Below are 13,735 nucleotides of genomic sequence, written 5' to 3' on the forward strand. Positions count from 1 at the left end.
CGTAGCTGGGAGAAAACCTGGTTCCCATTGCTTTCCCGCAAAGTTGCAAATAATACTTGTCATCAAATGAGAAGAAATTATGTTACAATATATACTTGATACTATCCAAGATTAACTTGTTTTGTTCATCTTCTAGTGTCCCATCTTTATGAGGATAAAAATGTACAGCTTCTAAACTTTTATTATGTTCAATACAAGTGTATAATGAGGATATGTTGCATGTGACCAGGATATAATTATCATCCCATTTTATCCTATCTAATATTTGTAAGACCTCAGTGGAATCTTTCAAAAATAAAGGGAGGGTAGTGATATATTTTTGTAAGTAGTGGTCAATATATTCTGACAAATCAGCTCTTATTGACCCTTGGCCAAAGATAACTGGGCGACCAGGAGGTGATTTTACTGATTTGTGAATTTTCAGCAAACAATAAAAAAAGTTGTATTTACTGAAATTTTACTAATCAATATGTATATTCTTTTTCATTGATAATACATGTCTCCTTAGTCTTTTTTTAAAAGCACTTCCAATTCAGTTTTATACATTATTGTCGGATCTTTACTTAACATTCTATATGTGATTTTATCTTCAAGTAAGTCATGTCATTCTCAAATATTGATCTTTGTTTAAAATAACCCTTATCTGCAGGTTTTATTATGACCTATTTATTATTTTTGTTTCAATTTCAGAAAGTAGACTTTTGTCTTAAATGTGTGTGTATACATGGATCATTATCTTTCCCATTATTTATACTGATATTTCTTTCTTCTGTGGTTTTTAAAAAACATTTTTTCACAGTTAGATTCTTTATATATTTGTTCACATCATTAAAGGCATTGCATTTGTTTAGCTTTTGAGTAGGGTCAAACAATATGCCTTTATTTAATTTTTCAATCTGATTTTCTTAGTTTTACTTAAATTGTTTATTCCTTTTTGATCTATCTTTGTCTTATGTTTTTTGCTTGTCTGTGCTCCTCTACCTCTCTTCCCTCGTTTTCTGAAGCTCTTCTTTTCTTTGCATTCTTGGGGATTGTGACACTTTTTTTTAAACTGTTGTGTTTGAGAATTTCTCTGAAAATTCCTATGTGGGCCCTTGTGTCCTTTGTCTAAAAAAAGGCACATGTTGGCTTTCAGTTTGGGTGCCTGAGGTGGAAGACATATTAGTGCATATATCTTGTTTATTTATAATTTCATTATCTAGAGGAACAAATCTATTTGTGGTCTCAATGGGAGGTCTTACAATTGTGTGCATTATAGTTAAAGATTCTTCTATTTTTTATTTTTGTTTCCCTCCAATCATAAGAATTTTTATTCATCTGCTGTGCATTTGTATTTCTCTGGTTGTAATTGGCCATATTCCAATTCCTATTTTTATTTCTATTTCCATAGTAGTAATTATAATTATTAGTATTATAATGTCTATTCCTGTATTCTTGATATGGTTGCTGTCTAGAAACAAATACTGTGGAGGAAGTTTGTTGCCCTAATGACGATCTGCTTAGAGTGACCAGACGGATTCATCAGTAGCGTGGTAAGACCCTTTGAGTGAATAGCATACAATCACAGATTTGTAATACTTGCATAAAGTTGTGTCACGGGATGGACGTCAAGCAATTTTTTTTGTTAGTATATATACACACAAGCATTTTTTAAAGTCTATATACAGGCATTTTGAGTAATGTGTATGTAGCCACATGAACTTATAAAGTGTCTCTAAAATTGTGCATGTTTAGGACAAGCCATGAGAAATAATGGGAGTCCGCAAGCAATAGGTAACATAATTATGAATTATTCTACATTACTTTCTATTTTATAACTGACAAGTTGGCAAGATTACCCTAATGTGGCACCCCTTTACGTTTTAGGTTATATATTATACACTTATAATACTATATCAATCTCATTCTGTTACTCCTAAGAAAGTATATGTATAATTCTTTGGTATTCTGGGGGGCTCCTAACTTTCAATTACATTGGTAGCTTTAATGGGTTAGAAATTGTAATGAAGTTGCAATTTGCATAATACAGTGTTGTTTTTACAGTTAGCAGATAGTGTTTGTTATAAAATCAATTCATTAGCTTCCAAAGATGACTGAAACACAGTACCAATGAGTTAACATATGTATCCATTATTTTTTACTGTTTATAAATAGTGCTAAGATGTCACGCTCGGTTTTGACAACATAGTAAAGCCAGCAACAGCATAAATCAGTTTCCCCCATTTTTTAACTCTTGCTTACATTTCACAACTACATTTTGTTATATTGTTTACCTATAATATCTAATATACATCTGACATGCCCATACCTTGTATAAGACCTTCCTTTCCCAAAAAGTCTATAAAGTCAGTATCCTTATTGTCCTGTTCATACACTTTAGTCGCACATCTTGCAATACTTACTTCGCATACGCTTTTTCCATTAATGCACTCCAAAATTCATTGAGATCAGCTGAGTGCAGAAACACTAGACGATTTCTGAAGGTGGGAAGTCGATCATCAATTACAACATCGACCCACTCATTATGCTGCCAAAACTGGGAATTAAAAGTAAAGATTGAAGTAAAGATAACATAAGTAAAGTAAAGATTGAACATAAGTAAACAAGACTGTTAACTGTTGAGTATGTTTTTGGAACTAAAAAGCATACATAACACTTTTAGATATTTTGCAGAAAAAAATAAACTATTAAGCAGCTCATAGTATAAAACCTCTCTATCCCTTTATACATAATACTAGTCTAAGATTTTTTTTATTGTTATTACTTTCCTCCCTATTTTAGAATAACAGTAAAAGGTATTAATACAATTAAATAAAACAAATCTAATTTGTGACAAAAAAAAATGACAACTAATTTCATGAAAGTCCCCTCATGGAATGTTTTTCAAGCAAAGTTAAAAAAAAGTTCCCACATATGTTGTGCATTTGTTTGGTGATTTTAGTTCACTCTTTGGTCCAACGCATCCCAAACTATCTCTGTTCTGTTTATGTCAGGTGACCGAGGAGGTCAGGTCACCTGATGCAGCTTTCAGTCACTCCCTTTCATTGTCAGGTAGTTCTTATACAGACCGGGGAAGTTTTATGGGTCATGGTCCTGTTGAAAAAAACAAATAACTGCCCAAACCAACTGCAAAGTAGGTGGGATAATGTGGCACAGCCTAATGTTTTGGTAGTCATGCTAGTTAACAGTATCTTCAATTCTAACTAAATTGCCATCAGTGTTACTAGTAAAGTACCCCACACCATCAAACCTCTTCCCCCATGCTTGACAGTGGGAACCAAACATACAGATATAATCCGATCACCTTTTATGTGTTCCACTAAGATATGGTAGTTGGAACCAAAAATCTTAAAGGGACAGTCTACACCAAAATTATTGTTATTTAAAAAGTTAAATAACGTCTTTACTACCCATTCCCCAGCTTTGCACAAACAATATTGTTATATTAATATACTTTATAACATGTAAACCTCTAAATTTGTACCTGTTTCTGAGCAACTACAGACAGCCTCTTATCACGTTTTTTTTTAGCTTTTCACAACAGGAGACTGCTAATTCATGTGTGCCACATAGATAACATTGTCCTACACAACTTCATGGGAATGAGCACACAGATTTGGAGTTTGGCGGTAGCCGTGAAAACCAGCGTTAGAGGCTCCTAACGCTGGTTTTAGGCTACCTCCGGTATTTGGAGTCACTGAAAAAAGGGTCTAACGCTCACTTTTCAGCCGCGACTTTTCCATACCGCAGATCCCCTTACGTAAATTGCGTATCCTATCTTTTCAATGGGATTTTTCTAACTCCGGTATTTAGAGTCGTGTCTGAAGTGAGCGTTAGAAATCTAACGACAAAACTCCAGCCGCAGAAAAAAGTCAGTAGTTAAGAGCTTTCTGGGCTAACGCCAGTTCATAAAGCTCTTAACTACTGTACTCTAAAGTACACTAACACCCATAAACTACCTATGTACCCCTAAACCGAGGTCCCCCCACATCGCCGCAACTCGATAAAAATTTTTTAACCCCTAATCTGCCGACCGCCACCTACGTTATCCTTATGTACCCCTAATCTGCTGCCCCTAACACCGCCGACCCCTATATTATATTTATTAACCCCTAATCTGCCCCCCACAACGTCGCCGCAAGCTACCTACACTTATTAACCCCTAATCTGCCGTCCGCACGCCGCCGCCAGCTACATTATCCCTATGTACCCCTAATCTGCTGCCCTAACATCGCCGACCCCTATATTATATTTATTAACCCCTAACCTGCCCCCCACAACATCGCCGCCACCTACCTACATTAATTAACCCCTAATCTGCCGACCGCAAAGAGCCGCCAGCTACATTATAGCTATGTACCCCTAATCTGCTGCCCCTAACACCGCCGACTCCTATATTATATTTATTAACCCCTAACCTGCCCTCCCTAACATCGCCGACACCTAACTTCAATTATTAACCCCTAATCTGCCGAACCGAATCTCGCCGCTATTCTAATAAATGTATTAACCCCTAAAGCTAAGTCTAACCCTAACACTAACACCCCCCTAAATTAAATATAATTTTAATCTAACGAAATTAATTAACTCTTATTAAATAAATTATTCCTATTTAAAGCTAAATACTTACCTGTAAAATAAATCCTAATATAGCTACAACATAAATTATAATTATATTATAGCTATTTTAGGATTAATATTTATTTTACAGGTAACTTTGTATTTATTTTAACCAGGTACAATAGCTATTAAATAGTTAAGAACTATTTAATAACTAAAATAGTTAAAATAATTACAAATTTACCTGTAAAATAAATCCTAACCTAAGTTACAATTAAACCTAACACTACACTATCAATAAATTAATTAAATAAAATACCTACAATTACCTACAATGAAATAAACTAACTAAAGTACAAAAAGTTAAAAAGAACTAAGTTACAAAAAATAAAAAAATATTTACAAACATAAGAAAAATATTACAACAATTTTAAACTAATTACACCTACTCTAAGCCCCCTAATAAAATAACAAAGCCCCCCAAAATAAAAAAATGCCCTACCCTATTCTAAATTACTAAAGTTCAAAGCTCTTTTACCTTACCAGCCCTGAACAGGGCCCTTTGCGGGGCATGCCCCAAGAAGTTCAGCTCTTTTGCCTGTAAAAAAAAACATACAATACCCCCCCCCCCAACATTACAACCCACCACCCACATACCCCTAATCTAACCCAAACCCCCCTTAAATAAACCTAACACTAAGCCCCTGAAGATCTCCCTACCTTGAGTCGTCTTCACCCAGCCGAGCCTAATTCTTCATCCAAGCGGAGCAAGAAGAGGTCCTCCATCCGGTAGAAGTCTTCATCCAAGCGGGGCAGAAGAGGTCTTCCATCCGATTGAAGTCTTCATCCAAGAGGCATCTTCTATCGTCATCCATCCGGAGCGGAGCGGCAGCATCCTGAAGACCTCCGACGCGGAACATCCATCCTGGCCGACGACTGAACGACAAATGACGGTTCCTTTAAATGACATCATCCAAGATGGCGTCCCTCGAATTCCGATTGGCTGATAGGATTCTATCAGCCAATCGGAATTAAGGTAGGAATATTCTGATTGGCTGATGGAATCAGCAAATCAGAATCAAGTTCAATCCGATTGGCTGATCCAATCAGCCAATCAGATTGAGCTCGCATTCTATTGGCTGATCGGAACAGCCAATAGAATGCTATTTTTTTTTACAGGCAAAAGAGCTGAACTTCTTGGGGCATGCCCCGCAAAGGGCCCTGTTCAGGGCTGGTAAGGTAGGGCATTTTTTATTTTGGGGGGCTTTGTTATTTTATTAGGGGGCTTAGAGTAGGTGTAATTAGTTTAAAATTGTTGTAAGATTTTCCTTATGTTTGTAAATATTTTTTTATTTTTTGTAACTTAGTTCTTTTTTATTTTTTGTACTTTAGTTAGTTTATTTCATTGTAGTTATTTGTAGATATTGTATTTAATTAATGTATTGATAGTGTAGTGTTAGGTTTAATTGTAGGTAATTGTAGATATTTTATTTAATTAATTTAATGATAGTGTAGTGTTAGGTTTAATTGTAACTTAGGTTAGGATTTATTTTACAGGTAAATTTGTAATTATTTTAACTATTTTAGCTATTAAATAGTTCTTAACTATTTAATAGCTATTGTACCTGGTTAAAATAAATACAAAGTTACCTGTAAAATAAATATTAATCCTAAAATAGCTATAATATAATTATAATTTATGTTGTAGCTAATTGTAACTTAGGTTAGGATTTATTTTACAGGTAATTTTGTTATTATTTTAACTAGGTAACTATTAAATAGTTATTAACTATTTAATAGCTATTGTACCTGGTTAAAATAATTACAAAGTTACCTGTAAAATAAATATTAATCCTAAAAATAGCTAAAATAGCTATAATATAATTATAATTTATAGTGTAGCTATATTAGGATTTATTTTACAGGTAAGTATTTAGCTTTAAATAGGAATAATTTATTTAATAAGAGATAATTAATTTCGTTAGATGTAAATTATATTTAATTTAGGGGGGTGTTAGTCTTAGGGTTAGACTTAGCTTTAGGGGTTAATACATTTATTAGAATAGCGGTGAGCTCCAGTCGGCAGATTAGGGGTTAATAATTGAAGTTAGGTGTCGGCGATGTTAGGGAGGGCAGATTAGGGGTTAATACTATTTATTATAGGGTTAGTGAGGCGGATTAGGGGTTAATAACTTTATTATAGTAGCGCTCAGGTCCGGTCGGCAGATTAGGGGTTAATAAGTGTAGGCAGGTGTAGGCGACGTTGTGGGGTGCAGATTAGGGGTTAATAAATATAATATAGGGGTCGGCGATGTTAGGGCAGCAGATTAGGGGTACATAGGGATAATGTAAGTAGCGGCGGTTTACGGAGCGGCAGATTAGGGGTTAATAATAATATGCAGGGGTCAGCGATAGCGGGGGCTGCAGATTAGGGGTTAATAAGTGTAAGGCTAGGGGTGTTTAGACTCGGGGTACATGTTAGGGTGTTAGGTGCAGACGTAGGAAGTGTTTCCGCATAGCAAACAATGGGGCTGCGTTAGGAGCTGAACGCGGCTTTTTTGCAGGTGTTAGGTTTTTTTTCAGCTCAAACAGCCCCATTGTTTCCTATGGGGGAATCGTGCACGCGCACGACTATCGGCTAGATTTAGAGTTTTGTCGGAAAGGACCCGCGTAGCTAACGCCGGCTTTTTTCTGGCCGCACCATAAAAATAACTCTGGTATTGAGAGTCCACATAAAGGCTGCGTTAGGCTCCAAAAAAGGAGCGTAGAGCATATTTAACGCAGCTTCAACTCTCGATACCAGAGTTGCTTACGGACGCCGCCAGCCTCAAAAACGTGCTCGTGCACGATTCCCCCATAGGAAACAATGGGGCTGTTTGAGCTGAAAAAAACACCTGCAAAAAAGCCGCGTTCAGCTCCTAACGCAGCTCCATTGTTTGCTATGGGGAAACACTTCCTACGTCTGCACCTAACACCCTAACATGTACCCCGAGTCTAAACACCCCTAGCCTTACACTTATTAACCCCTAATCTGCCGCCCCCGCTATCGCTGACCCCTGCATATTATTTTTAACCCCTAATCTGCCCCTCCGTAAACCGCCGCTACTTACATTATCCTTATGTACCCCTAATCTGCTGCCCCTAACACCGCCGACCCCTATATTATATTTATTAACCCCTAATCTGCCCCCCACAACGTCGCCTCCACCTGCCTACACTTATTAACCCCTAATCTGCCGACCGGACCGCACCGCTATCATAATAAAGTTATTAACCCCTAATCCGCCTCACTAACCCTATAATAAATAGTATTAACCCCTAATCTGCCCTCCCTAACATCGCCGACACCTAACTTCAATTATTAACCCCTAATCTGCCGACTGGAGCTCACCGCTATTCTAATAAATGTATTAACCCCTAAAGCTAAGTCTAACCCTAACACTAACACCCCCCTAAGTTAAATATCATTTTAATCTAACGAAATTAATTAACTCTTATTAAATAAATTATTCCTATTTAAAGCTAAATACTTACCTGTAAAATAAACCCTAATATAGCTACAATATAAATTATAATTATATTATAGCTATTTTAGGATTAATATTTATTTTACAGGTAACTTTGTATTTATTTTAACCAGGTACAATAGCTATTAAATAGTTAAGAACTATTTAATAGCTAAAATAGTTAAAATAATTACAAAATTACCTGTAAAATAAATCCTAACCTAAGTTACAAATAAACCTAACACTACACTATCAATAAATTAATTAAATAAAATACCTATAATTATCTACAATTAAACCTAACACTACACTATCAATAAATAAATTAAATACAATACCTACAAATAACTACAATGAAATAAACTATCTAAAGTACAAAAAATAAAAAAGAACTAAGTTACAAAAAATAAAAAAATATTTACAAACATAAGAAAAATATTACAACAATTTTAAACTAATTACACCTACTCTAAGCCCCCTAATAAAATAACAAAGCCCCCCAAAATAAAAAAATGCCCTACCCTATTCTAAATTACTAAAGTTCAAAGCTCTTTTACCTTACCAGCCCTGAACAGGGCCCTTTGCGGGGCATGCCCCAAGAAGTTCAGCTCTTTTGCCTGTAAAAAAAACCATACAATACCCCCCCCCCAAAATTACAACCCACCACCCACATACCCCTAATCTAACCCAAACCCCCCTTAAATAAACCTAACACTAAGCCCCTGAAGATCTTCCTAACTTATCTTCACCATACCAGGTTCACCGATCGATCCAGAAGAGCTCCTCCGATGTCCTGATCCAAGCCCAAGCGGGGGGCTGAAGAGGTCCATGATCCGGCTGAAGTCATCATCCAAGCGGGAGCTGAAGAGGTCCATGATCCGGCTGAAGTCATCATCCAAGCGGGAGCTGAAGAGGTCCATGATCCGGCTGAAGTCTTCATCCAAGCGGGAGCTGAAGAGGTCCATGATCCGGATGAAGTCTTCTATCAACGGCATCTTCAATCTTCTTTCTTCGGTAGCCATCATCTTCCATCTGACGCGGAACATCCTCTTCTCCCGACGCCTACTAGCCGAATGACGGTTCCTTTAAATGACGTCATCCAAGATGGCGTCCCTCGAATTCCGATTGGCTGATAGGATTCTATCAGCCAATCGGAATTAAGGTAGGAATATTCTGATTGGCTGATGGAATCAGCCAATCAGAATCAAGTTCAATCCGATTGGCTGATCCAATCAGCCAATCGGATTGAACTTGATTCTGATTGGCTGATTCCATCAGCCAATCAGAATATTCCTACCTTAATTCCGATTGGCTGATAGAATCCTATCAGCCAATCGGAATTCGAGGGACACCATCTTGGATGACGTCATTTAAAGGAACCGTCATTCGTCGTTCAGTCGTCGGCCAGGATGGATGTTCCGCGTCGGAGGTCTTCAGGATCCTGCCGCTCCGCTCCGGATGGATGACGATAGAAGATGCCGCTTGGATGAAGACTTCAATCGGATGGAAGACCTCTTCTGCCCCGCTTGGATGAAGACTTCTACCGGATGGAGGACCTCTTCTTGCTCCGCTTGGATGAAGAATTTGGCTCGGCTGGGTGAAGACGACTCAAGGTAGGGAGATCTTCAGGGGCTTAGTGTTAGGTTTATTTAAGGGGGGTTTGGGTTAGATTAGGGGTATGTGGGTGGTGGGTTGTAATGTTGGGGGGGGGGTATTGTATGTTTTTTTTTACAGGCAAAAGAGCTGAACTTCTTGGGGCATGCCCCGCAAAGGGCCCTGTTCAGGGCTGGTAAGGTAAAAGAGCTTTGAACTTTAGTAATCTAGAATAGGGTAGGGCATTTTTTTTATTTTGGGGGGCTTTGTTATTTTATTAGGGGGCTTAGAGTAGGTGTTATTAGTTTAAAATTGTTGTAATATTTTTCTTATGTTTGTAAATATTTTTTTATTTTTTGTAACTTAGTTCTTTTTTATTTTTTGTACTTTAGTTAGTTTATTTCATTGTAGTTATTTGTAGGTATTGTATTTAATTAATTTATTGATAGTGTAGTGTTAGGTTTAATTGTAGGTAATTGTAGGTATTTTATTTAATTAATTTATTGATAGTGTAGAGTTAGGTTTAATTGTAACTTAGGTTAGGATTTATTTTACAGGTAAATTTGTAATTATTTTAACTATTTTAGCTATTAAATAGTTCTTAACTATTTAATAGCTATTGTACCTGGTTAAAATAAATACAAAGTTACCTGTAAAATAAATATTAATCCTAAAATAGCTATAATATAATTATAATTTATATTGTAGCTATATTAGGATTTATTTTACAGGTAAGTATTTAGCTTTAAATAGGAATAATTTATTTAATAAGAGTTAATTAATTTCGTTAGATTAAAATTATATTTAATTTAGGGGGTGTTAGTGTTAGGGTTAGACTTAGCTTTAGGGGTTAATACATTTATTAGAATAGCGGTGAGCTCCAGTCGGCAGATTAGGGGTTAATGTTTGAAGTTAGGTGTCGGCGATGTTAGGGAGGGCAGATTAGGGGTTAATACTATTTATTATAGGGTTAGTGAGGCGGATTAGGGGTTAATAACTTTATAATAATAGCGGTGCGGTCCGCTCTGCAGATTAGGGGTTAATAAGTGTAGGCAGGTGGAGGCGACGTTGAGGGGGGCAGATTAGGGGTTAATAAATATAATATAGGGGTCGGCGGTGTTAGGGGCAGCAGATTAGGGGTACATAAGTATAACGTAGGTGGCGGCGCTTTGCGGTCGGCAGATTAGGGGTTAACTATTGTAGGTAGCTGGCGGCTACGTTGTGGGGGGCAGGTTAGGGGTTAATAAATATAATATAGGGGTCGGCGGTGTTAGGGGCAGCAGATTAGGGGTACATAAGTATAACGTAGGTGGCGGTCGGCAGATTAGGGGTTAAAAAAATTTAATCGAGTGGCGGCGATGTGGGGGGACCTCGGTTTAGGGGTACATAGGTAGTTTATGGGTGTTAGTGTACTTTAGAGTACAGTAGTTAAGAGCTTTATGAACCGGCGTTAGCCCAGAAAGCTCTTAACTACTGACTTTTTTCTGCGGCTGGAGTTTTGTCGTTAGAATTCTAACGCTCACTTCAGACACGACTCTAAATACCGGAGTTAGAAAAATCCCATTGAAAAGATAGGATACGCAATTTACGTAAGGGGATCTGCGGTATGGAAAAGTCGCGGCTGAAAAGTGAGCGTTAGACCCTTTTTTTTAATGACTCCAAATACCGGAGGTAGCCTAAAACCAGCGTTAGGAGCCTCTAACGCTGGTTTTCACGGCTACCGCCAAACTCCAAATCTAGGCCTATGTTTTTATATTTGCAAAATGTTCACTGAAGTGCCTACATAGTTTCCATTTTGTGCAACCTACAATTTTGTAGGCCACACCCACACTGTAGTAGGTAAACTACATACATGCTTTTTTATATATATACTGTATATATATATATATATATATATATATATATATATATATATATATATATATAGTTTACAGTTTTATTGCTGGTAGTAATTGAGGAAATATATGTATTTTTAGAACAATAGTTTTTCATTTTATTGGAGGTTACGTATTTGTATGAATGTACATATATTCTTGAAATTATAATTTTTATATATTACATATGTATTAAATAATGGTATAGTCATTAAGGCCTAGATTTAGAGTTGGGTGGTAGCCGTGAAAACCAGCGTTAGAGGCTCCTAACGCTGGTTTTTACCGCCCTCTGGTATTTGGAGTCAGTCAGGAAAGGGTCTAACGCTCACTTTCCAGCCGCGACTTTTCCATACCGCAGATCCCCTTACGTCATTTGCGTATCCTATCTTTTCAATGGGATCTTTCTAACGCCGGTATTTAGAGTCGTGGCTGAAGTGAGCATTAGAAATCTAAAGACAAAACTCCAGCCGCAGAAAAAAGTCAGTAGTTAAGAGCTTTCTGGGCTAATGCCGGTTTATAAAGCTCTTAACTACTGTGCTCTAAAGTACACTAACACCCATAAACTACCTATGTACCCCTAAACCGAGGTCCCCCCACATCGCCGCCACTCGATTAAATTTTTTTAACCCCTAATCTGCCGACCGCCACCTACGTTATCCTTATGTACGCCTAATCTGCTGCCCCTAACACCGCCGACCCCTATATTATATTTATTAACCCCTAATCTGCCCCCCTCAACGTCGCCTCCACCTGCCTACACTTATTAACCCCTAATCTGCCGACCGCCACCTACGTTATCCTTATGTACCCCAATCTGCTGCCCCTAACACCGCCGACCCCTATATTATATTTATTAACCCCTAATCTGCCCCCCTCAACGTCGCCTCTACCTGCCTACACTTATTAACCCCTAATCTGCCGAGCGGACCGCACCGCTACTATAATAAAGTTATTTACCCCTAATCCGCCTCACTCCCGCCTCAATAACCCTATAATAAATAGTATTAACCCCTAATCTGCCCTCCATAACATCGCCGACACCTAACTTCAATTATTAACCCCTAATCTGCCGACCGAATCTCGCCGCTACTGTAATAAATGGATTAACCCCTAAAGCTAAGTCTAACCCTAACACTAACACCCCCCTAAGTTAAATATAATTTAAATCTAACGAAATAAATTAACTCTTATTAAATAAATTATTCCTATTTAAAGCTAAATATTTACCTGTAAAATAAACCCTAATATAGCTACAATATAAATTATAATTATATTATAGCAATTTTAGGATTTATATTTATTTTACAGGCAACTTTGTAATTATTTTAACCAGGTACAATAGCTATTAAATAGTTAAGCACTATTTAATAGCTACCTAGTTAAAATAATTACAAAATTACCTGTAAAATAAATCCTAACCTAAGTTACAATTAAACCTAACACTACACTATCAATAAATTAATTAAATAAAATACCTACAATAATCTACAATTAAACTTAACACTACACTATCAATAAATTAATTAAATACAATATCTACAAATAAATGCAATGAAATAAACTAACTAAAGTACAACAAATAAAAAAGAACTAAGTTACAAAAAATAAAAAAATATTTACAAACATTAGAAAAATATTACAACAATTTTAAACTAATTACACCTACTCTAAGACCCCCAAAATAAAAAAAATGCCCTACCCTATTCTAAATTACAAAAGTTCAAAGCTCTTTTACCTTACCAGCCCTTAAAAGGGCCCTTTGCGGGGCATGCACCAAAGAATTCAGCTGTTTTGCCTGTAAAAAAAAAACATACAATACCCCCCCCCCAACATTACAACCCACCACCCACATACCCCTAATCTAACCCAAACCCCCCTTAAATAAACCTAACACTAAGCCCCTGAAGATCTTCCTACCTTGTCTTCACCTCACCGGGTTCACCGATCGGTCCAGAAGAGGGTCCGAAGTCTTGATCCAAGCCCAAGCGGGGGGCTGACGAGTGACGTCCATCCTCGGACTGAAGTCTGGATCCAAGCGGCAAATGAAGAAGTCCATCTTCGGGAAGAAATCTTCATCCTATCCGGGCAGAAGAGGACATCCGGATCGGCAAGCATCTTCATCCAAGCCGCATCTTCTATGTTGTTCCATCGGATGACGAGCGGCTGATCTTGAAGACCTCCGGCGCGGATCCATCCTCTTCG

General features: G+C 37.2%; 1 protein-coding gene across 1 annotated transcript in view; it reads right to left on the reverse strand.

Annotated features, from left to right (window-relative positions):
- The window catches only part of CAPN9 (calpain 9), a 329,028-nt gene that overhangs the window by 190,426 nt on the left and 124,867 nt on the right, over positions 1-13,735 (reverse strand). The window contains exon 4 of the mRNA XM_053711177.1: positions 2,403-2,536. Within this exon, the coding sequence (XP_053567152.1) occupies positions 2,403-2,536 (134 nt within the window). The remainder of the gene's footprint in view (positions 1-2,402; positions 2,537-13,735) is intronic.

Source organism: Bombina bombina, chromosome 4 (assembly GCF_027579735.1).
Source record: "Bombina bombina isolate aBomBom1 chromosome 4, aBomBom1.pri, whole genome shotgun sequence".
NCBI lineage: Eukaryota > Metazoa > Chordata > Amphibia > Anura > Bombinatoridae > Bombina > Bombina bombina.